Consider the following 26,114-nt stretch of genomic DNA (forward strand, 5'->3'; position numbering starts at 1 on the left):
TTTATTTTCGCGTATCCACGGTTACTCTTTTTCACTCCATTGTTTCTTTCCTTATTTTGCATTTAATTTCTTAAACTTTTTTTTTCATGTCTCCATGGTTACGCTTTCAAAATCCATCTTTCGCATTTTAATTCCTTTAAAGTATTTTGATATCCGTTGTCATTGTTTGGAAGGGTAATTTGGTGGGTTTTTTTTTTTTTTCTTTTTTGAGCAATCACGATTGCTTATTGTTCTCATTTGACGGTCATTGGCGTTGTGGTTCCTTTTTCAGCTTGAACCAGGGGCCTCTGCAGCAAAACCGCCCACCGGCTCCTTTGGTCCTGAGCACTGTCCCCCAGAATCCGCTTCTCCTGATCGGTGGCGTCCATGCATACACTCTCACATACAACACGCATACACTCTCACACACGCGCATACACTCTCACACACACGCATACACTCTCACACACAACACACATACACACACGCCTAAGTGCATACACACAGCTCTACGCAAACACACACAAACCTACACATGAATGCACACGCGCCTACACACACGCCTGCACACACATATCTACACATGTAACCGCGCAGGAGGTGGGGCACGCTTGGGGGGACAGGAGCCGTTTCTAGAAACAATAACCCCAATGAGTAGATTCCTGTCACAACTCGTGATTGCGAAAAACATAATTTGAATTCAAAATTTCAGAATTCAAATTAAATTAATTCAATTTTTCTTTTATTTAAGTCTGATTGTTGAATATATGTCACTTGACACAATTTATTCTCGAGGTAGACCGGGCAAAGCCGGGCAACGCAGCTCTTAATATATAAAGATTTGAAAGCTACTGTTAATGTGATTTTGTACTTTTTTGTTTGTTTGGCGAAACGTTTATTATTTCCAAATTAAAAACATCCGCTTCACTCGCAAAAGGGCTGGGTTCAGGTAGCGTGGTCGCTTGGCGCGTCAGGCGCTGAGCAGTTCAGTCTCGGATTATTGTTTTAAAGCAACCGTAAATGTAATTCATTGTTTTGGCGATTTGTTTCGAAAGAAAATAAACTTGATTTGTTTTTATCCGAGTGAAATGTACGACATTTTCATCTTTTATTTCTGACGATGATTTTTGATGTTCCACGGAGTGTTTTTTTTTTTTTTTTCGTTAGACGGATGGATTATGATAGCGCGGTTGCTGGGCGAGTTTGGCGATAAACAATAGAGTTTTGCGATAAACAATTATTTTTACATTTGAAGGATATTATTAAATGTCTTTTTTTGTTTATTTTCCGAAATATTTTAAATTGCAGTAAAAACCGCTTCACCCGCTAAATAGAGTTTTAAAGCAACTGTAAATCTAATTTAATGATTTGACGAAAAGTTTTAAATTTCAAAGAAACTTGAATAGGTGTTTTTTTTTTTTTTTGAAAAGGTGTGTACCCATTAGGGTGGAGCTTATTTTTCAACTATGAAAATTTTAACCTCTTACCCTCTCATTTTGTTCCTTTGTATGAAAAAAAAATTCAGGCCAAATCTTAGCACATTTAAAGATTATTTAGAGGTAGCTCAACAACTGTGAAATTTTTAACATTGCGGGATCTTTTTTTTTTCGAAAAGCAAAGATTGCTTACTTTTTCATTATGTGTATTTGTTTTCAGTATTTTATTTTTGCTTCAGTTTTGAAAGCAAAATGACTGAAAAAGCCACAAGATCTCAAAGTGACTTGTATCTTCTTTGTGGGTCAGTTCCAGAATTAAAAGATGGAAAATTGCTATCCTTGCGTATGGCTCTGGGACATTTTTTGCATCATCATCTTGAATTGAAGAAAACCGTAAGACAAGCTTCAACTCTGACCATCACAGAAATTGCCAAGTTTTGGCAAAAAGCTAGAAATCCTATGCGAGACAACCAAAATTGTCAAATGAAGCTTGAAAAGTTGTATAAAGAATGGCAGATTTTGAAGAAAAAAAATAAAGCTCGATGTTCATCAACACAGCAAGCTAAGGAATCAACTTTTCTCTCCAAACTAGAAGATCTTTTTGATGTTGCTCATGCTGATGTTTTAACAGGAAAAGCAGTCTTACAAGAAGACAAAGACTTTTTAATAGCACAAAGGAAGAAAGGTAGGTGTGGATCAATGTTAGGAGTTGATAAAAAGCTAGGATATAAAAGAGAAAAAAGTTCTTGAACAAGAAGCAAATGCCCGAATACAGCAACAGAAAATTAAAGAATTCAAAGATTCTATAGTGGAACTTGAATCATCTACTGATACTGAACTGATAGCAAATTAAGCTCAACGGAAGAAGGTAAGAAAATAGATATCATAGAACAAGCATCAAAAAGACAGAAAAGGAAGCGAGGGAGAAAAACTATAGTTACTCCCCAACTTGCTGCAGCTTTGGACAGAACAAAAGTGTCAGACCGAAAGGCTTTCTATATCATAGCAGAAACTGCAAAAGGCTTAGGCTTCAATATCGATGGATTTTCTTTAAATAAGGACTCAATTTGCCGTCAAAGAAGGAAGGAAAGAGCTCAGAAATATGCAGACATCAAGGCTAAGTTTCAACCTAACGTCCCTCTAGTTATCCATTGGGACAGCAAATTAATTCCTGATTTCGTAGCAAAAGATAAAGTGGATCGCCTGCCTGTACTAGTAACTGGGAAAGGAATTCACCAGCTACTTGCAGTTCCCAAGCTTCCATCTGGGACAGGTGAGGCAAAGGCTACAGCAGTATTTAAGCTATTGAAAAGCTGGGGAACATCAAACAACATACATGCTATGTGTTTTGACACAACCAGTTCAAACACTAGCAGTAACTCGGGTGCATGTGTTCTTTTTGCATGCAGGCATCATGTGTTGGAACTGATTATAGGTTAAGTGTTTCAAGTGTGCATGGGAGCCACATCTTCTCCTGAAATAACATTATTCAAACGTTTCAAGAAATTTTGGAGCTTCATTGACACTGACCAGTACAAAACTGGAATTTCAATTGACATAGTTGATAAACTGATAAAGGATATAAAAGATACAATTGCTTATGCAAAAAAATACATGGAAGAGTCTCATAACCAACTAAGAGGTGATTATAAAGAATTAGTTGAACTTGTGCTTATTTTCCTTGGAACTGCCCCTGTTAGAGGTGTTAAATTTACGTCGCCTGGAGCCATGCATCACGCCCGTTGGATGTCGAAATGTATTTATAGTCTCAAAATCTGAATGTTTAGATCACAATTCGAGCTTACATCTAAAGAAGAGAAGGGATTAACAGCTGTATGCATTTTCATTGCACGTGTATACATGAAAGCATGGATATCAGCACCAGAAGCTGCAAGTGCTCCATATAATGACCTGTTACTAATGAAGTCTTTGATTGAACATTCGGCTATTCATACAAATATCTCGAAAGTAGCTGCAAATAAGTTTTCACACCATTTATGGTATTTAACAGAGGAACTAGTTTCGTTGGCTTTTCTTGATAGTCATGTCAGTGCATCTACCAATATAAAAATGGTCAGTGCTATGATAAAACCAGCTAAAGAAAATTCTAAACAGAGGAAGATTGATCTTCAAACATTTGAGAACAAAAATTTGGATGATTTTGTAACAGCAAAGTCTATGTCACTGTTCCAGGCATTAAACCTGCCCGTAGATTATCTTTCAGTTGATCCAGCATCGTGGGAAACAAGAAATGACTACAAAGAAGCCAAAAAAATTATTCAAGCTTTAAATGTAGTGAATGATCATGCTGAACGTGGAGTGGCTCTCATTCAGGAGTTCAGTGGACTGATAACATATGATGAAACGCAGTTGCTGTTTCTGCTGCAAGTCATCGAGAAACACCACAGAATATACCCTGACAGCAGGAAAGTGACTTTATCGGGGACTGTTTCAAAACAATAAACTTGTTTCCAGAACAATGCCAGGTGCATTTTATAACCCAGAAACCACCTTCTTTTATGTCTCAATTGATTTACAAGTGCTATATAAATAAATGTGTAACTATCACTTTTTGTCGAAATTTTCTCTATGTAACAAACTTCATGTTCATTGAGCTACCTCTAAATATCAAAATTTTTCATTCAAACTTCATATTTAGTGGTTTTTCATCAAAAGGAACAAATTAAGAGGGTAAGACCTACAAAAATTAAAACTTTATTTTTTCAGTGCAAATAAGCTCCACCCTAGTACCCATTTTATACAAAGAAAAATGATCATTTCACATCAGAGGGGTAGGGGGCGTTTTTTTTTTATTCAACTAACTTCCATTAAATTTTTAGCACGGGCATCGCTGTGTGGGTACTGCTAGTACAAAATAAATAAAGTAGAGACATCTTCATGGCACTTTATTTAAGTTCATAAAATTTATATTTACAATCTTTGTTAACGTAATCCGTACAGATGCACTAGTACACTTGATAAAAAATACTTTCAGAAAAATGAAAAACCATTACATTTCATTACATTTAGAAGGTTTGTTTCTAGTTTCTAAAGTACTCTAAATCAATAAACAAAATAAATATTAAGAAGTTTATAAAAACAAGTTCATGAACCATCAAATAATAAACAAAAGTTGTCCGACACATTCACCCGAAGCAAACAAATCGACTTCCACTTCTATTTGATGAAATACAATCTATAAAGCATACAAATTTTTGAATATCTCATTTTAAGAACAACACATCTGACACAGTTAAATTGGTTGAATGGGTGGGAAGGATTTTAGATGGATAAATTTTTTAATTATAAAAGTACACCATTATAAATAAAAGATGTAAGATAAGATGCTTACAGTTGCATGATTTATCGATAATAGCAGGGACTGATTTCGGCAAGTGGGGGCTCGGGCACAAACAGTAGCTGAGGCCCCTCCGAAAAGATACTGAAAATTTCAAATAGAGGTGAAAAATTTGTTACTCACTTTTCGAAGGTCGCAACGGCCACATTCTTTTGTTTTAGTTGTCAGCGGGACAGGATTCTTCTATACTATTATTTTTTAGTTAATAGTAACATCATGACGAATGCACGCACTGTAACGATACATTATAGTTAGAAATGGCCTTTTGATCATCATATTTTCCATCATTAAACAGCATTATTAACAGTATTAGTTGAGCTGTTTAACGGGCAAAAACTATTGCACTGCAACCATATTTAATGTACAAAAAAAGAAAAAAATGCCAAGAAGTTACTTAGTCTATTTTGTATTTTATATTGAACTAAATTAAAATGGCATTTTTTCCCCCATTCTAAAAGACTAGGAATAAAGTTTTGGAAAAAAATTAATGCGTAATCTCAAAACTGATGGGGGATACACAAAATGTAAAAAAAAAAAAAAAGAAAGAAAGAAAATTCTAAACGTAACGAAAACTTGCAATTTAGGGAGTCCCCCCGCCCTCATAAAGTGGTGACTCGGGCACCGTCACCGGATTCAATTCCGTAAATCAGTCCCTATGTACCAGAGATGATGAGGAGGATGTTGGATTAATAAGTTTAATAAAATGAATTGATAATAAAATGAATCGATAATAAAAGTTCAATAACATAGCTTTTGTTATTGAACTTTCATTATCGATTCATTTATTAAAGCTATACATGCAAAACTACTAAAATAATACTTCTTTTCAAAGCAGAGAACAAAATTGCAACACATACCACAACGTAAAAAAAAAGAAACTCACGGTTAAGTTTCGAACAATAAAATTAAGTTTCATTTTAATCTAAAAAATAAAATTGCGCAAACGTTTTCAGTTTCGACGCTATTTTTCCGTTAAAAGTATGATAATGATTACATGATGCAGAGAAAACGCTCAGATACAAGAAAATTGGTGAAAAACTAGGATTCACATTTGGGTGAACAAGTTTGAATTAGAATATTCAGTGTAAAAAAATAAATAAATAAATAAAAATGCAAAGGATATTTTGTTGCTTACAACAGCAACTTGCTATATGCAATTTTTAGAAGAAGTTGAGTTGCAACAAACTTTCATCTCAAATGTTCAAAAACCATTGATTAATAGTTCTCTTATTTGTTTCACTCTTCATAGTCGCCGACGAAACGACGAAGCGGTATTCAAAAAATATTTTTCACTTTGGATTTGGATTTTCATTTGCGTTACTTCGATTAGCCATAATTTGTTTTATTTTCGTACAATTATGTTTGATTTTTACTTGATTTATGTTACAACGGAGAAGTGAAATATTATGTAATAGCTGCCATGGCCTTTTCCAAAAATTAAAAAATAGCTGCAGTTCAAGTCAATTAGACAAATCTATAGCTACAAGCATGAGAAAAGTATAGAACAAAACTGTTAATATATTTGCTAAAATTATTCGAAGAATAATCTTAGTTTGTGTCAAAGATCTCAAACAGAAAAACAGTTTCAAAATAGTTCAATCGAAATTTTTTTTTTTTTTTGACTAATTTATTAACTATATTTAGGAGTTGCAAAGCTTTACACTATCTTGAGGTTTACAACAAATTATAAATGTTGGTAAAAATTTCAAGCTGTTTGAAACTAAGATAAAAATGAAATGTGCTTTTATAAGATTATATGTTATTATGTACTATCGACAAATAACACTAGAAAGCTTCAAAACATTTTAAATTTTCACATTCATGCTAGATAAAATATATTCCCATTCAAGTATGTTTAGTTAGTAGGTTTTAGTTTACACAACTGTTTGGAAAACAATGAAACGGTTTGACTAGATCTTAAAATGCTTGCACATGAGAATACTACATATTTACAATACAGATAAGCAATCTATTTAATACATTGAATGAAATAAATTAACGTTAGACATTAAAATATAAACGTACACAAAAATCAAGTTGTAGTGCTCAAATGAATTTGCTTTTGTTTTTCACAGCATGCGCCATTAAATTGAAATATATAAAAAATCATACGGCCCTACGAGAAATTAAGATGCAAATATTTTCTTAATGGCTGGAAAAGCATAAATCGAATGATCTTGAAAGGGGGAAAAGTAATAAATATCATGGGAAATATAAGTTTTTTTCTTTTTTTTATGTTTTCTTTTTTGGCTTCTGGACGATAAAAAGGAGTAACGGTGCTTCCAAAAAAGCAAACTTTAAAAATTGCTTTAAAAAATATATATGAATAAATAAAAAAAAACAAGGCTTTGGACAAAAGTATTTGTCATTTTTCAAAATAACTGCACTTCCACTTTTTTTTTTTTTTTGAAAGTCTAATCACACGAAATATTTAAGAAGTTAATAACTATTAAAGTTAAAAAGTATTTCACCTTTGTATTTCTATATTCTCTATTAACGAAACTGAAGAAATATATCCGTTATGAGTTTGTAAAGTTGGTTCAGTTGCACTTAACTCTGTATTTCAATAGGCTTTCTAAAAAACAGGATCGAATAACTCAGATTGCGGATTACCCCCTCCCCTTCATTCTTCTTTTGTATTAATTAATGCGAAATGCATTTCATTCCGTTTTCCAATGCATCAAAATTTGCAAGATCGGATTGTCCGGGATATTTGATTATCCGAGGGACGAGGGACCGAGGCTTCTTCTGGTTAAGTCCACTTTTTTGAGAAAAGGCACATACACTTACAATGTAGATGTATCTCTTAGATTACTTCAATTGTTACATAAATATTTTTGAAACAATAATAGTTGCTGGCAACACTACTTTTCAGACGACTTCAACTAAACACTAGCCTACAAAAATACTTCATAGCAAGAAAAAATACTTCATATGCTCAAGAGCTACTTATCATTCTTCTCCTGTACATTCAAATATAACATCATTCGTAAATTTGATTTAAAGAAGGCGGGATTAACATCATCATCATAACAGAATTCACTCTGAGTTCAATCTGACTCATTATAACTTAATGTGAGAACTAATCAAATGTTCTCACATTCAGACTTCGCGCATCTGTGGAACGCACCCACAAAAACCCCTTCTTAAACATACACAGAATCGCACACTACATTCTTTCAGCAAAACATTTTAAAAGGTATTTTGTAAGAAACGCTTTTTTCTTATCAAATGAATCTTGAACTCATTGACGAAACAAATTGCTTCAGTAGTGATAGTCATCCGAGTCAGCGTAATCATATTCATCATCTTCGTTTTCGACTGATCTAGAAGCTTTGCTTGACGACAATTTGTCCAAATTCGTGGACAATTCGTCGTCGTATTCCTCAAACATTCTGAAAAAAAAAGTTCACATTAATACGAAAGTCAGTATTTATTTTTCATATTAACTATCAACGCATAAATTAAATACAATAAAAATAAATCTTAGGACATTTTAAATTAATTTTCATGAAAATGAATCATGCAGAAGAAATTTAATATCAAAAGTTATTAAGAGGGAAAAACACAGCAGAAACCATTTTAAGCAGCAGATGGCAGCACTAAATATAATTCCGACTTTCTGTTTTTAATTAAAAAAAAAAAAGAAAAACTCATAGAAATGCTATTTATTATGCTTTCAGAACAGTCGAGCGTTTGGAAGTTAAGAAAAGGGCTACGGCAGGTCCTTCATTTAATTTTTTTCCGGAGAGGAGGTAGGTCAAGAGGTGTATAAAAATGCAAATTTTACCGAAAAACAATAAAAAAACCACGCCCACTTACATTTTCAGAGACGGGGAGGAGGTGGGGGAGGGGCAGTTGAACCCTCTTGGCATCCCTAAACGACGGGCATGGAAGGTAATTTTCTTAAAATATTCATTGAATAAATACTCTTTGTCCTCTGCTAGAAATTTTAAAACGACGGGTTTGCAATCTGTTTCCCTTTCCTGCCATAAAATGCAACATTACAGTAAGAATTTAAGAAAAAAAAATCATATGATTTCCGAAACACCTTGATAACTTAAATGTTATCAGTTTTATATTTTGGGCTGAAGACAATTCAGCTCTAAAAGTATCCTTCCTGCTCGAACGAAGTGCACTTTAAAGAGAGGAAAATAAAAAGGTGGGGGTGGAGGAGGGGAGAAACCAAAAACTTCGAACACTTTATGCATGCCGTAAACCGTAAACCATTTTGTTGTTTTTGAACTTACTTGCTTTTTGGTGTAGCGCAGGCGTTAAATTAATATTATTCAGTAACCTGACGAATGATGCTGCCATCTATCGAGGATGCAATAAACCATTAATATGAAATATTTTTACATGTTACTACCAAGGAGGATTTCTACGATTTTCTGAAGTCCGTCATAGTTCACTTCTTTTAGATCGAAAATGGGATTCTTTGCAATAATTAAAGACTTGTAGGTAACAATTAGCGATTTCTGCACTTTATTAATTTTATTTTAAAATCATTTTGTTGATGCTGCCATCTTTGAGAAAAATATTGAAACCAAGATTTTTATTTAGTTATTTATTATTTTTCCTGAAAACTTTTTAAACTTAAGGCTTGGGCTTGCTTTCAAATCAAAGACAACCAATCAGAAAATAAAAATCGATTACTTAGTCTTAAGTAAATAAATCGGTAGTCTAAAAATTTTAGCTTTACTATAACTACTCAGCATACACAGGTCTGTCATGCATGATAACCTTACACACAAATTAAGAAAATAAATAACAGTTTGTTAACATTGGCAAAAATGAGGAATCATTAAAGGCAAAAATTTGAATCTCAATCTCACATTGAAGCAAACAGTAATTTTAAAGGACGCATCATTGGAAGAAACTCGATCAATTCAATTAGATTTGTTTATAATGGGCTGTTATGGGGTTTCAGGACACAACAACATCAACCTATTTCTATGTCCTTTACGTACATCGGAACAATTCGACGATTTTAGACAAAGTCTACAACGTACAATTCATCCTGCTGTTCTGTTGCCCCTTCTTCGGCAACGAGAAGTTCGTATTCTTCCGCCGCGAAGCGATCCCAATCACTCATTTCCGGTCCATCCCCATCATGTTCCTGCAACAGTAGAAAAACATTATTAAGTAAATTCACTTCAAGTTCAAAACAACGACAGGCACTCGAAACATTATTACAGTTAAATTTCGTTGCAACGAACTTAAAAAGACTTGTTCGTTGTAGCAGGAATTTCGTTGATATGGAATTTAAACACTGTAATTTCAATTATGGAATTGAACATTTATTTCGCTGAAACGGATATTTCGTTGTGTTGGTATTCGCTGCTATGAGATTTTAATGTAAATATTGGCTCTGACATAGACTGTAAAAACGATTCAGAAACGTTCCTGGAAAGTAATGGGCAGGTGATGTGGCCAATTTCTGCCAGTAACATGTCTTGAAAAAACCAGGAACGTTTTCCGCTAAAATTCGGTAACCTTCCTGAAATTATCCTGGAAACCTCCTGAAAAATTCAGAATTCTTCCCGTTTAAAGCCAGTCGTGTCTCTGGAACTTCAGAGTAAGTTTAGGTAGGTATTAATTTAATAGCTTGGCACCTTCCTGATATATCAAGAGAGTTCTAAAAGCAGCATTGCTAACATGGCCAAAACTAAGACAGAATTGCAAGCAGTGGAGTCACTACGAAGGCGGGGACGGGGGGGGGGGGTCCGCTCCCTGTGTCACCCGTCTTGGGGGTGACACCCAATGTGACACCCAAAGTTTTGAAAAATAAAGCAAAAATGCATTTTTAAGACTACAAATTTGAAAATTTTCCCGGGAGGGGGTGGGGGCTCACCACAAATCACCGCCTCGGGTGTCACACATGCTAGGTACGCCACTGATTGCAAGTAAGGATCAAGCATTTTACTCGTCTGCAATTCTTGCAGAGTTAAGTAGCCCATAGATTTATTCGCTCCCTTTGAGAGATTAATCAGTCTGGACGATCCAAAATCGAACTGAAACCAATGACTTAGTAAATACGCTCAGTTAATATTTAAACTGGGAATTGAAATTTTTTTTCATAACAGTGAGAAGTCGGCATTGGTTCCACTTGTAGCAATTCAGGAAAAATTTTGACAATCATTCTTGATTTTTCCAGAAAGTGGATAAAAACCATTGCAATCTCGAAATGTTACACGAAAATAATACTCAGTAACGTTTGGGAATTTTTTTACAGCGTAGTCTGGCCTTGGTATAAAGTTGCTTGACTTTGGACGAGTTCATTTATGTTAGAGTTGAAAGAAAAGAAATTCCGCATTTGGCATAAAAGCTAATAGTTGCCATGATCGGTAACGCAAACGTGCATTTTTCGCACCCATTTTTTTTTTTAAAGGAATCGTTTAAGCTTCATCGGAAGTTATTTAATCAGAGCCAGATAAGAATAACAACAAACTTGAACGAACATCAACAAGTAATGACTCCAATTCGAAAGTTTGTAACCAGTTAATTCACCAAGTATCAAATTCTATACTCCGTTATTGAAATAAAATTGAATAACAGATATTAATTTAAATTAGACTAAAACACATTCCGTGTGAAATAAATAAAAGTCGTAGTTTCTGCACAAAGAATGTGTTTCTAATGTAGCATTTAGGTTTAGCAAGCCTTGGAAAAAAATTTCATGGTGGTTTATTTTAGACTATTGTGAAATGTAATTACATTGCTTCTAATTGAAATGCATAATATTTTTTACTTTGAAATTCATAAGGCAGGTATTTAATCTATTAAAGAAGAAGAAAAAGAAGAAATTGTTTGTTACACATTTAGTTGAAAAAGTAAATTCAACGAGGACGAAATATATTTTCTACACATTTGTACAATATGATGATGATAACGAATTGTCAGCTCCTCAGGGTAAATAACTAAGTTAATTTCTGAAATAGGAAAAGTACTAAAATTTCGTTTCTAAAGGACATCTATGGCAAAATACTTAACTGTTAATAGATTGCTTCATAAAATGCAAGCTTTTAAGAGTATTATACGCTTATAAGTTCAATATCTAACGATGACTATATTTTTCTTGAAGGGGTATTGATGAAATTTAGTTTCTCATCCAGTTAACTATGCCATAAAGAGCAGTGTCGTAAGACAATTAGAAACTTTATTTGATTAAAATGTTCCTCAAGTAGCTCAAAATGTAAAAAGAAAAACTAAAAATATTTTTTCTGAAAAGAAATAGCTATATCACTAGAAAATGTTTAAGGGAGATTACATATGCTTTTAGTCTTTTGTTGACTATTCTTGACTGATGAGTTTATAACAAGGACGAAACTGCAGTCACTGGATGTGATAACGGGTTTTTTTCTTTTCTCATTTTAAACTTTGTCTAGATCTGCTGATGTAACCTCTCATTTTCGCGATTTTTCACATCAAAACTGAATATGTAATTGTTATACAATGTTTCTTTCAAATTTCGAGGTAACTAAGAACAAAACTCTATGACACGAAGCAGTTGTAATTTATTGAATTTATTTACTGTCAATTTAACAAATAAAAATTATTGTATTAAGTTTGTAGAAAACCAGTATGTAGGATATAAATTTTGTGCATTAAGTCATTGCACCAACAACAATTGCACTGAGTTGATTCAAAGTACACGTAAAGTTGATTGAGAAGAAGTAATTTTTAAAATGTGATTATTAATATAGTCCATGTTATTACTGTCATTATTACTCTTATTATATGATAACAACAATAATATTATTATAATGTGAGAAAATATTATTATTTCATGGATATATAAATGGTATTTACGCGTACAAAATCAAAAATCATTATTTTATGTCAAATATTTTTCACACCAGTTATATTAATTTGTTCATCTATATTCAAACTTAACAAATCGAATAATTACAGGTGAATCAACTTTTAATGATTGGTTAAAAACAGAAGGAGACACATTTAAGCTCAGAAGAAATAGACGAGTTATCCTACGTACTCTTTGTGAAGCGAATGGATCCCTTTGCTCGTGATCAAGGTATTTTTCAAGATTGAAGAAAGTATCGAAGAATATTGGCGTCATTTTGCACTTCTTGAGGTCGGCTAAAGCTACTTTACCGGGAACCTTTGGCTTAATGATGTCCAGCATCTGAAAACAATGCACTGAATTATTTGTCTGTACAAACAAACCAAAAAACTTTCATGTAGCTATGTTCTTCGAACAGATGAACCTGTATAATATTTGTACAGATATTTCAAAAATATGTAACACTTACATTTATAAAAGAAATGTGCGCAGAATTAAGAATTAAAAACAAACTTGAACTTTGGCAACTCTACATCTAGCGTGGCAGATAGGCGTGTACGAAGGGACTTTACTCACGTTCAAGAATTTTTCAAGAAATGTGGTTCCAAAGAGTTTATATATATATATATATATATATTTTTTTTTTGAGGGGATGAGGGGGGGGGGGGACTTTAGCATTCGATTGAGTGCGCTTTCACTCTTGTGTGCCAGAGATGAGCACTCCTTTGTAGACCAGTCATAGGCATGGTAAACTAACTGTTCGTGTACCTAAATAACTAAATATTTTTTATTTCTACGTAACAGATAATTTATGATGGTCACATGACTAAGAATTCCCGCAATCGTTGCTGATTTTTACAAATTGCATTGATTCTGTTTTCATTATAATGAGGATTTCCAGAGGACCAGACTAAATTTATCTCTATAAAATTTATCTATTAAGTCTCTTGATAGATATCCCTGATATTTTGTATATTATGCTTTTGAGATTTCACCTGTCATTAGCGGAATTTATGCCCCAAGGGTAGAAAAAGGGGAGAATGAAGGCCAAATTGCAGAGTAAAACTTGCTAAAACGAATAGAATGATAGTCGTTACATATAACCATAATTAACAATCATATAGTTGACATAACATCAAAATTGTGACATGTACACTGTCAAAACTATGGGAGCCTTTGACAAGCTATTTGGCTCCTTGGGGTGAAAACACGGAGCCTCAGGGTGCAATAGAGGCTAGGAAATGTGATCAAGATGAATGACGCTAATGAATGTGAAGACGGACCTCCTAAATACATGGGTGAAACGTTGGCGCATGCGCTCTCCGCTCTGACATCATTTAACCACAATCAATGGCGGACGCAAGAATAACTACGCAGATGCACTTTCCCATTGAATGAAGTACGAAATTGGATTAAAACTCATAAGTTTCTGCGATTTACTATTCAAAATTTCGAGTAAGTACAGGCATATGATCATAGTGTAGCTTTTAAGGCTTTCGAACATATTTAAAAGTGTTTCAAAGGTACGTTGATTCTTCAGTTAGCCGTTATGTATATTTGCTATTTCTATCATGCATAAATTTTACCTAAAAATAGCTATCAGCACCGGATAAGTAACATTTAATAATCAAAACGCTTAAATTAGATGATATTTGAAAAGTTATTTCAACAATTAATTTCGAATATGTGGTTTTACTTGCTTGTATTGTCAGCGATCTTGAGGATTTTTAACTAAGAGATTTTTTGTTAGCAATGTGATGTGATGCACTCAGCAAGTAAACGGAAACTCTAATTACGATGATGCGAATATCAAAAACATAAAAGCACGGAAAAAAAATCCTTCTCCGTCTCGATTTTTTTAAATTTATTATCTCGTGTCTAAGTTAACTAGCTTTAATCGGCGTTATTGCTTGAAGCGAATGACTGAGCTTTTTTCGTCACTCTAGTAATAGTTAGAATGAATAACTCGTTAGAATTTGTTTCGGCTTTTAATTTATCGAAAGACTTGTGCTCTTTTTATTCTATACGGACATTCAAATGTCGAATCATATATACGTACGTATTAATACGTTGCTCTTGATTAAAATTTTGAATGTTTATGAAACGATTTTATTTTTCCATGATTGCAATATAATTGAATATTTATTGTTCGTGTAAATGATTTACAAATAGTACCTACGCCCTTCATTTTGGTACGGTCGTGCTGCAGTAAATGTCAATAATATATTAAAATTACTGAGCAATCCAAGTGGATGAACGAAAATTAGTGCACGGCAGACAAATTTAAGTCATGAACACTTTTAAATTATGTTCGAAAGTTGAAATGTGATCAAATGCCTTAAAGTGCAAGTCTTAATCATTTTCAGAACTATTCAATGTGGAAAATGTACCAAGACTTAGTTTTTTTCAACTCAAACTAATAAATAAGAATGTACACAATTGTTTACGGAAATGCACACAAAACCGAGGGGGGGGGGGGGAGCTCAGCAACAGGAAACAGTGGGTGCCAATGTTCTGCCATTGGGTTCCATTTTTCACCGCGGTGCACGCTGGGTGAAGGGTGCCAGTTTTTCGCCCGTGTTAATGGAGCAATTTCGGCACCGTATAGAGTGCCGCTGGTGAACAAGCTTTTCACCCTTGAAAAGTGCCAAATGACAACCTGTAGTTTTAACAGTGTAGATTTCATATAAATTTGAAAGTTATGCATTGGAAAAAAATATGATTTGAATTTTCAAATTGGTATCGGTTTGATGCGTACTTATACTTTAAGCAAGCTATTACATTGCAAAATACATGAACATCATGCGTTTCGGTTAAAAAAAAAAAAAAAGCAGGAGCAGAAAACTATATCTTTAATCCAGTATTTTGATTTTTGGCAAATACTTAGTCAATTATGAAGATAAAATTAAAAAGAAAATTGTATAGGTTTAACAATGTTTCCAAACAGGCTAATGAAATATTAAGCGGGCGGTTTTATACTTCTTATAAATGAGCTTCTGTTTTGAACAAGCTTGACATATGCTATTTTCCTACTCATAGTTATCTGCATTCCTGTCCATTTTTGTTTTCTCCTATGCGTAAATAAAGTTGAGATGCAACACCAATGACAAAACATCGACTCGACGCTTCAAAATTTTCAATGTTCAATTCTAAAACATCGATGTTACAGACACATTGGCCAAACACGTAGTTTCTTCTTATTCATCCGACCGTGTCTATCTATCTATGTCACTCCAACTCCTCGAGAACGACAGCGTATTAATTACCGAACCAGGCATTGAAAAATTCGAAGTTTTTCGAAGAACATGGATAGCTCTGTATTACCTTTGTACGATTTTTAATTAGCAGAGATATTAACTAAAACGACAGTTGTTAGCGATTTTCCACCTATTCCGAATTGGTAAGCAGAAGTAGACCGCTTGTGAAGAAAAGGATTAGGTAAGACTAGTATTTGATGCAATGCATTACTTTTTTTACTTTTTGCTTTGAAGGAATGTAATTTACTTTTTCTCTTTGTACGCAATCAATCAAAAAACAATGACCAGATAAAAGCGCAATCAACACTCTTTTGTTACATTAAGCAGTCACATTACGCAACACTGTTAAAAATACAGGTTGCGTTTGGCACCTTTCAGGAGTGAAACGTTTGTACACCAGCGACACCCGAAAGAGAGTTGAAAATTGCGTCAGTGAAATTTTTATTAAATAAGAACGAAGTTAACTTTGAAACAATCAGAAAAAAAAAAAAAAAAAAAAAAAAAAACCCGTAAAATGACCTCCGTTACCACTTTTGATCTCTTTCTGACGCTTAGTAACAAACGACGAAAAGCTAACTTTTTGAGCTAGGCATTTTCTTTTAATAAGGTTTTAAAAAATCTAACTTGACTTAACTTTGCGTCTATAACATAAGCAGAGAAACTTAATTTCCCCTATTCTGAAAAGCAATATCGAAACTAACTTGAGGTTCCTTTGTTAAAGGTCTAAGACCTATGTATTCTTCAATTATCCAGTCTAATACCTTATATATAAAAAATGCAATGGATAGACAGTTTCATCTGTTTATTACCTGACAAAGGCAATCGTTGAAAGGTAATGTTTCAATGCCCAGCGCATCTAGTCTTTGCAGTTGTTCTTGATAAAAATATTCTAATTCATACATAGAAAGAAAACCATCACCATCCAAATCCATGCAGCGAAACCAATATTCAATGCTAAAAAGTAAAAAAAAAAAAAAAATTCATTACTTTACAAAATTTTATAATTTACGTAAACTTGGTGGCTTAAAAGTATTAATAGTAATTCAAATGAACACTACCAATTTTAAGCTCTTTTAAAAGTGACACAAAATATAGTTTTAATAAGTAATTTTAATATATATTTTTTAAATCAATGTTTACTTTAATGATCTTTAAATGTGTCTATGAAAGTATTATATGTGCCAATATTTCTTAGCAAATAATGTTTATATGCATTTATAGTGCAACTATATGCATTAAAGCGACCATAAATTCATAAATAATTACGTCACAGTAAATCGCGGATATACTCTATTTCGAATAGATGAAATTATTTCCCGTTAAATCTAGCAATACAAATGACGATGTGTCTATTGTTTTCTCTTTAAAATGAGCTGCAGAGCTATAGAGGGCTTTAGCAACAAAGGGACATCCCATCCTTTAGAAAAAATGCATTCCAGTTAGCTACTTTTGCAGTTGAAAATATCACTTAAGGCAAAAAAAAAAAAAAAAAGAAAAAAAAAAGAAAGAAAGAAAAGAAGAGCATTTCTGTTTCAAAAGTCTGTCTTTAAAAACAAGTTGGCCTGCTAGAGTGGAAAAAATTTGCAATTTTTGTGAACGTGAAGCTTTTATTTTTATAATGGGGTGGTTTCATTCAGTCAAAAGTACTACTTTTAGTCAATGAAATGGATAGAATGAGCAAAAAAATTACATGGACCCAGAAAATACTTTCATTTTCCCAACAGTTTTTTTTAATTAATTTTTTAAAATGTCCGATTTTTCAAACAAGGCGTGGTCTTTATGACGTCACAAATGATTTCAAATTGGCGCATCTTTCTACTACGTTTCCACGTTATGATAATCAAGCAGCGAATTAAAATTGCACTCTACGCTTGCTATCAACCAGATCGTTGCCAATACACGTGAGTAAAGATGCGAATTAAATATTTTGTTCTGAGAATGGCAACATTGAGTGGCATTTCATCATTTGTGATTAGAACTCGACCGATGCATTGGCGCCGATGGTTCAACATTTTAGCCATCGGCATCGGCATCGGCGGCCGATGCTAACTTGCAGGAAACATCGGCCCATCGGCCTTAAAAAACATTGAAAAGCCGATGGAATTGGCCGATGTTTTGAAAAAAAAAGGACCTTTGTTGTTTTATTTTTTAATACAAAGTAAAGGGAGTTATTGTTTTCATATAAAATTGTTTACTTAAATTTCAGTATGAATTTCTATTTTAATCACCCCTGAAAGAGTTTTTAATACTGCATTCAGGTACCAAACAAGTTAGTTATTGCGTTGTTTCTTGTGGCTGGATGTACGTATGTATCTCTCATAAGTCATAACTCAAAAATGGTAAGCTGCAGAAGGCTAAATTTTCGCATATGGGATGTGCGTACGTTCCAGTTGTGCACTTCCCTTTTTGTTTTTGATCGGGTGTTCTAAAAAGCCTACTTACTCATTTTTTGTGGCTATTTATTACTTATTTCAATGGAAAATTAATATAGCGTCTCAGACTGACGATCATTTGGTGATGTATTGCCGAATTGGAGGTCATGGAAAAAATATGAGATGGCGAAACCGGTTTAGTTTCATTTTGTTAGACTCCCGTTAAACCGACGGTAATTTTTAATTTTTCGATATTTGTAATATGAATCACAGTAATACAGTCTTTTCGGTATCGCTTCGGCGGAGCTACAAGTTTGGGGCCCGTCGAAATACATTTTGGGGCCCAATTTCTCTATCACAGAAGTTGTAAAACATTTATCATAAGCATTTTTGTAACTCCTACGGTGCCCCTATGGTTATGGGCCTCTCGCGCAATTGCAACATTTGCTATTTTTTAAATCCGCCACTGCACGTCAAAACAAACTCGGATGCAAGTTTTAAAAGGGTTTTTCTGCTCAATGTTTATGATTGTTTTGAACTGTATTTTTATGACTATTTTTTGTATTTCCAAGAACACTTGCGTGCCCCTCCTCCCACTCCCTCAATTTCTGAAATTAAACTCTAGGCTGTACTTAGTTGTTTAAAACTAACACCATTCTTAAAATTAGAGATTTTTTTTTTCAAGCTTTATATATTGTTTAGGAAGAATTTAGAGCGTTAAGGCTCTTCTAAACCTCTCCGTAAAATCAGATTCGACGAAAACACGAAATCTGTGGCAACACAGGGGGTGTATCTGGGAGGGGCTAACTCGATTTTTTTGCACTGCTAATTGGTCAGATTTCATGATGGACAACGTCAATCATTGAGTTGTTGAAAGGACAGTCGTAAATCTAAGCTGTCCCCATGAGGGCAGAGAGCGAGCTAAGAAGGATTCTGTTCCAAAACATGTCCCCCACCCCTCCGGCCTGTTTCCCACCACGACAACAGATCGGGTAGAAGGGTGTAGTATGAGGATGAAGAAAAAAGAATCCAATTCTCCTATTCTATTCTACCACCCTTCTCACTTTTACTTGAAAACTTTGGAACCGCGAGACAATTCTACACATTTACTCTTCGAATCGAATTCTGTATTTGTTTTGCAATTCATGGGCGGCATAATCTTCGTTTTTTTTATTTGTTTTATATTTATTCGTTCAGTTCATTCATTTATGTATTTTTCAATATATAATTGAGGGGGAGAGGGCGAGCGGAACACTGATGATCTTTATAACTTTATCGATAAAAGATTGCTTTGCTTTTTACAGAAATTTCTGAAACTATTCTTGAAAAGAAAAGCAAATTAATCATAGAAAAATGTCGAAGAATTTCTGCGGATGTCGGTGTGAGCATAAAATAAAAACATTTGGTAGTTGTGTAGTTAGGTTTGCTGATAGCTAGTTTGATGAATGTTACAATTAATAAAAAGGCATAAATAGTAAATCTTTCGAAAACAATCGCGCCCTGTACAAGGATTTTCTGTGCAGTTTTTAATTAGAAAATTATGCTTTTGTTTTGTCAGTGAATTTTCTGCGCATTAAAAGAGGAAATAAAGAAACTGACGAATCTGCATGTTGGCACGATAGAAAACAGGAAAAGAAAAAAAATGCTGTTGTCTTGTTAGTGATCAGAAGGATACCATATTACCAGTGGCGCACATGAATTTTTTAAAGGGAGGGTCCAAGGTCGAAAGTCTCATTCCATTATTACGCCGTCAAACATATTGACTTGATTTTACCGATTCCCGAGAACAAAAAACAGTAAAAAATAAGCTAATGAATAAATAATCAGCATTAAGTAAAGAAATAACCAGAAATTAAATAATTTACGCTTTTATTTTTCTCATAATAAAAAAATGAATTCAAGTTCAAAGGATCTCATTTCAATTTGTAATCACAAAACTAAAAACATACTTATTACTGTCTATTCATTTATAATCCCTATTCTTCTTCTCATAGGCTAAGAGCACAATATTTTAAAAAATCTCTTAACATGCGGGTTTTATTTTTTCACTTATTAAAACAGAAGTTATTGTAACCTTTGTTTGAAATTATTTCACGCACAAAATATAGAATCGTAATCGATCGGGGAAAAAAGCAAGACCTATGGGAGGGGTCCTGACCCCCTGGTCCCTAGTGTGCGCCAATGATAAATACCCACTAAGGTTTTCATTATTTATACACGTGTACTAAATAATTAGAATGAAATGACACCTCTCAGTAATGCTAAAAGCAAATTATTGCAGAGCTTAGTATTTTTGACAGTTGCATGCAGAATCAACGCTTGATTTAAATCTGAGAAAAGCCATGTTACTGCGTACAAAAGCCCTTTATCACGCTCTGAATGCAAATTGGGAATTTTACTGTTGTTTTTCTTGGATAAAAGCATACTTCAATTCAAACTTTCGTCGATGTGCCTATTCATCAACATTTTAAGATAATTTCAATTCATTGAGCGTATTGTTAAAAGAATAAAAATTATATGTTCACAAATTTTACCAATGCATATAATAAAACGTAAGTAATTGAACTCTAATGGTTTAAATATACTTCGAAAGAATGAATGAAGTGTAAGAAAGCGTACAGTGGTTCAAAATAGTCAGCAAGTGGTATTTAGGAATTTCCGTATCATAAAAATTTGATTTCTTGATCTTGAGGCAAAGAATGTTTTTTTCTTTCAGTTTGACACTCTCTGTTATTTAAACATTTTGTTCACATAGTAGGAAATAAATAAAATTCCTTATGAAAATACAGTGGCGTTAAACAATATGAGTAGCACAGTATACAAATGAAAAACGTTATCTATCATGAAAACGTCTCGAAAAATATTTACGTGTACCAACAACTACGCTGTTGTAAAAAGATTGCCATCAATCATGAAACGAGAAAAAAAAAAATCCTAAAAAAAGGAAGGAACATGGTTTTGTTAATATTTTCGAAAAATATTTTCGTTTAGAGTTGAAAACTGTCATATGACAAAAAGAAAAAAAATGCATCGATTCAATGAATCAAATGTATGATCATGTTCAATATCGAGAATTATAGGAAAAAATAGATTGCAAAAGACACAAAATTAAATAAGCATTATTCGAAAGGAGAGACAGTGAGGCACTCAATTTATGTGCCGAATTAATTATCACTATGAGGAACTTTCTTGTTCCCAGTCTCATTCGCTGTACGCAAAAGAGAAGACTTGTTTATCCAAAGTGGGGAAACAAAGTGCAAAAGGTGAGAAAAAATTATACATGAAATCAAATGAATTGATATCGTTCCATCTTCAGTATTGGAGGCAAACAAAATAATATGAAAATTCAAAAAAAAAAAAAATGAGCAAGGAAAAAATAGTACTGTGGCCCTAAATTACTGTGACAGTATCACCATACTAAACTTTCTTGTTCGCAGCCTCATTTCTTTTCATGCAGTCACGATGATTGACAAATTCGGATTGCAAAAATAAACTTTATGTAACATGAAAAGATTTCGGAAAATGCATTGTAAATTGTGAATAGAGTTCTTTGATTGTGAGCATGCGCAAATGATCAAGACGAAAGTTCAACTAATGATACTTCTTGAAATATGGAGAATGTTTTTGATATGAAGTGCTGCTGGCGTCATTGCTTTCTGGATTCTTTGAAAAAAATACTTTCAATTAGTGTTTTAAAGAGCCATTTGGGCGGAAAAAAGCATCACTTTATACATGAAATTGAATGAAGCAAATATGATCTTGTTCCATCTTGAGTATTGGAGGCAAACAAAATAATATGAAAATTCAAAACAAAAAAAAAAAAAAAAAAAAGAGCGAGGAAAGAGTACTGTAGCCCTAAATTACTGTGATAGTATCACCACACTGACCTTTCTTGTTCGTAGTTTCATTTCTTTTTCATGCAGTCACGATAATTGACAAATTCGCCCTGCAAAATTCGTATTGCTTTCTTGATTCTTAGAAAAAATATACTTTCAACTGGGGTTTTAAAGAGCCATTTGGGCGGAAAAAAAAAGCACCAATTTATTCATAAAATTGAAGGAACCGAATATGATCCTGTTCCATGTTGTGTGTTGGAGGCAAACAAAATAATATGAAAATTAAAAAAAAAAAAAAATGATCGGAGAAAAAAGGTTGTGAGGTACAAGGGCGGATTCAGGGGAGGGTCAAAGGGTCAGCCGACCCCCTGTGAGAAGAATGTCATTATGATTATTATTAAACTTCAATTCTTTACATCCGAAAAAATAGTACATGGAATCAATGTCAACATTTTTTTTTTTGCTCGGTTCTGTAAGGTAGTTCTTTTTAGCGCGTCATAATTCAAAGAATTGACTGGATTTGTTTACTGAGGCATTGCTATTTTGATTTCTTTGTTCATTTTCAAAAGCGCAAATTTCTCTAATGAGCTTAACTTTTTCCCCAGTTCTCCTCCCCCTCAAACCACATGTTGTGCGTGTTATGGGTGCTTTTTATTACTATTTATAGATGTTATCTCATATAACTAAAGCTTACGGTGACACGACCAGCATATCTGCCGAAAGAAATGTGACTTTTGATGAAAGTTTGAGGGAATATGATCCATATGGCTCAGGCTGTGGCACTGAAAATTTAGGGGGAGGGGAGGTAATTTGAATGGGTTTTGACTTGGGGGGGAGGGGAGTGCTTCGTAGCATATGAGGCGGTACGCTCTCCTGCATGGAATGATGGGCAACCCTGATTAACTGCTACTTTTTTACGTAGGAATAATAACGATATCCATTGAAACTTGACCCCCCTTACAAAAATTTCTGGATCCGCCCCTGTTGATGTACTAAATCATACTTGCTGATGACAGTATCACCGTACTGAGCTTTCATGTTCGCAGTCTCATTTCTTTTTCATGCAGTCACGATGATTGACAAATTCGCATTGCAAAAATAAACTTTATGTAACCTGAAAAGAGTTTGGAAAATGCATTGTAAATTGTGAATATAGTTCTTTGATTGTGAGCATGCGCAAATGATCAAGACGAAAGTTCAACTGATGATACTTCTTGTACTAGCGAGAATTATTTTGATATGAATTGCTGCAGGCGTCATTGCTTTGTTGATTCTTTGAAAAAATACTTCCACTTGAGGTTTTAAATAGCTATCTGGCCGAAAAGCATCATTTTATACATGAAATTGATTGAATCAAATATGATCCTGTTCCACCTTGAGTATTGGAGGAAAACAAAATAATATGAAAATTTCAAAAACATTGATCGTAGAAAAAAGGTTGTGAGGTACTAAATTACTTGCTGATGGCTGTATCACCACACTCAACTTTCCTTGTTCGCAGTCTTATTTCTTTTTCACGCAGTTGCGAAGATAGACAAATTCGCTTTGCAAAAATCGACTTGATGTAACATCAAAAGAGTTCGGAAAATGCATTGTAAATTGTGAATAGAGTTCTTTGATTGTGAGCCTGCGCAAATGATCAAGACGAAAATAAAAGTAATGATAATTATTGAAATATGTACAATCTTTAAAGGAGAAGCATTTTGATACGAGGTGCTGACTTTGCTGATTCTTCGAAAAAATACTTTCACCTGTGGCTCTAAAGTCACAGGGGAGGAAAAAATGCATGAAATTGTGTATATATATATATATATATATATATATATATATATATATATATATATATATATATATACATATATTGGATTAATCAAATGTGATCCCTTTCCATTTTGAGTATAGGAGGAACACAAAATAATATGAAAATTTAAAAAAACAATTATCTGGGAAAAAGATAAATACTGGCTGATGAGAGTATTACCATAGTGAACTTTCTTGTTCGCAGTCTCCTTCTTTCCTTTTTTTTTCACACAATTATAATGACTGATAAATTGATATTGTAAATAAAAAATAATAATAAAAAGAAAAACCTTTATCTAAAATGAAACATTAAAGAGTTCGAAAAAACCATTGTGAATTAAGAGAGTAGATCCATGGTCGCGCCGTCCTTATGTGCGAGGTCGTGAGGCGCACTACGGCGCCAGAGTCAAAACGGCGCCTTTCACTACCAATCAAAAATGTTCCAAATGGGGGGAATCTCTCCAACCAAAGAAGGAAAAAAAAGAACTTTTCATTATATCCAGTATCCAACAGGGCCCTCTCAGCCCAAAGTGATGCCCAGGCCCTGGCAAAATTTGGTGCCCCCTCTCACAGGAATATCTGCAATTTTTTTGTGTGGAAGTTTTCAAAAACGGGAAGAAATAAAGAAATTTACCCCCATTTTGGTGCTCCTAAAATTGTGGTGCCCAGGTCCATGGACCTACCAGACCGTGAGTTCATCAGGCTCTGATTATATATCCTATGGTGGCGGAGAAATTACACTGCTCACTGAAACAAGCAATCCTCTCGCTGCCTATCTAAAATGAAAAATTATTGCCATGTTGTGTGTCTAAACATGCTTTTCAAGAGTGCAATCTTTTACACTGAAATCACGTGATGCTAGTTAATTCATACATCAGCATTTTTCTTCTTCGTGTGGAGGCGTGAATGCTGTTTAGGGTTAATAGTACACGAAGCTGAACATATGAGGCGCGAGAAATTTTCTATTCTTCATTTTGGATCTTGAGGAGAATATGTTGTACTATAATTTGTGCAATATGTCTCTTTTTGATTTTAAATTATTGCTCGCGGAAATTCGACTATTTCATTTTATCATACATAAAAATTATGGTAAGTGTATTTGCATATATTTTACTTGTGCGTAATATTTGTATATTGTAGACTACAATTTTGACTAACTTTTTAGTTCCAAAAAGTAACGACTTGACCATAATTACTCGATTCCTCTCCCCCTCCTTTTTTTTAAACTATTTGTGTGTCAGAAAAAGAGCTTTGGACAATGTATTTGTTTTAGATATCATATTCAATGCCTTCCGTATTTTAGAATTGTTAATATTTAAAATATTTTCTTTTTCCTAAACGCATTAGCATATCAGAGGAGCTACTGAACTCGAAATAAGTTCGAGATATGAAGTGAAACTGTAATCACACACGTGCACTGTAATCCAAAATTAAATACACATTTTTTTCAAAATCAATTAAATGACAAACGTATTTTTTTCTACGTCATATTGGTCTACAAAACGTCAATCCAGCTGTTAACTATATTTTCGCCGAACGCCACTGCATAAAGGCGCTCAAAAGACATTTGCACAACGGCGTTGATCAGGCTTGGCGCGGACCTGAGTAGAGCTCTTTGATCTTGGTTATGCGCAAATGATTAAGACAAAAGTTCAAGCAATGACAATTCTTGAAATATGTATATGAATCTTCAAACGAGAAGACTCACATTTTTTCCCATTATAAGATGCAGTAATTTACACAGATTCTTTAAACAAAATAACTTCTACACTCAAACGGTGTACTTATATTAAAACAGCATTGAAAAATATATCACCTAAGTAATTTCAAAAACTTATCGAGGAACTCGAAAAAAGAAAAAAAAAATGCGTTTTCTTTTTAGAACGGATGTCACCGTCGAGTCACATAGATACAAAAAACGACAAAGAATGAATGGTCATTAGTAGGGATCCAGTTTATTGCCTGGCGAGGCCTGTGGCGAGGCAGAGGGGAAAAGCGGAGAAGCAGCCAAAGACCCTGGGGGAGAAGAGAAAGTGGTCCCTCAAAGTGGGGTGTGGGGGGGAAATGGGTGTGGTCTGGTGGAAGGCGTGTTTTTCGCAGTTTTTCTCAATTTTTCGAAAATAAGGCTTTACTCCGTGGAGAATATCAATAGAACAAATTGTCTCAGAAACAATCTCAAAATATGTTTTTAAAGAGAAATGTTCAATCTCTTGCGCTCCTTTTTCCGCTTCTCCATATCATTTTTCAAACGTGTGAAAATAGTCGTTTAAAG

At 33.8% G+C, this 26,114-nt stretch overlaps 1 protein-coding gene across 1 annotated transcript in view; it reads right to left on the reverse strand.

The window, feature by feature from the left end:
- Positions 1-7,533: 7,533 nt before the first annotated feature.
- Positions 7,534-26,114, reverse strand: part of LOC129233113 (serine/threonine-protein phosphatase 2A regulatory subunit B'' subunit beta-like) — a 122,614-nt gene continuing 104,033 nt past the window's right edge. Inside the window, exons 14-17 of the mRNA XM_054867176.1 lie at positions 16,644-16,788; positions 12,770-12,919; positions 9,786-9,892; positions 7,534-8,168 (exon numbers count right to left, since the gene is read on the reverse strand). Of these exons, the coding sequence (XP_054723151.1) occupies positions 8,039-8,168; positions 9,786-9,892; positions 12,770-12,919; positions 16,644-16,788 (532 nt within the window). The 3' untranslated portion in view covers positions 7,534-8,038. The remainder of the gene's footprint in view (positions 8,169-9,785; positions 9,893-12,769; positions 12,920-16,643; positions 16,789-26,114) is intronic.

This window comes from Uloborus diversus, chromosome 1 (assembly GCF_026930045.1).
Source record: "Uloborus diversus isolate 005 chromosome 1, Udiv.v.3.1, whole genome shotgun sequence".
In the NCBI taxonomy this organism is placed as follows: Eukaryota; Metazoa; Arthropoda; class Arachnida; order Araneae; family Uloboridae; genus Uloborus; species Uloborus diversus.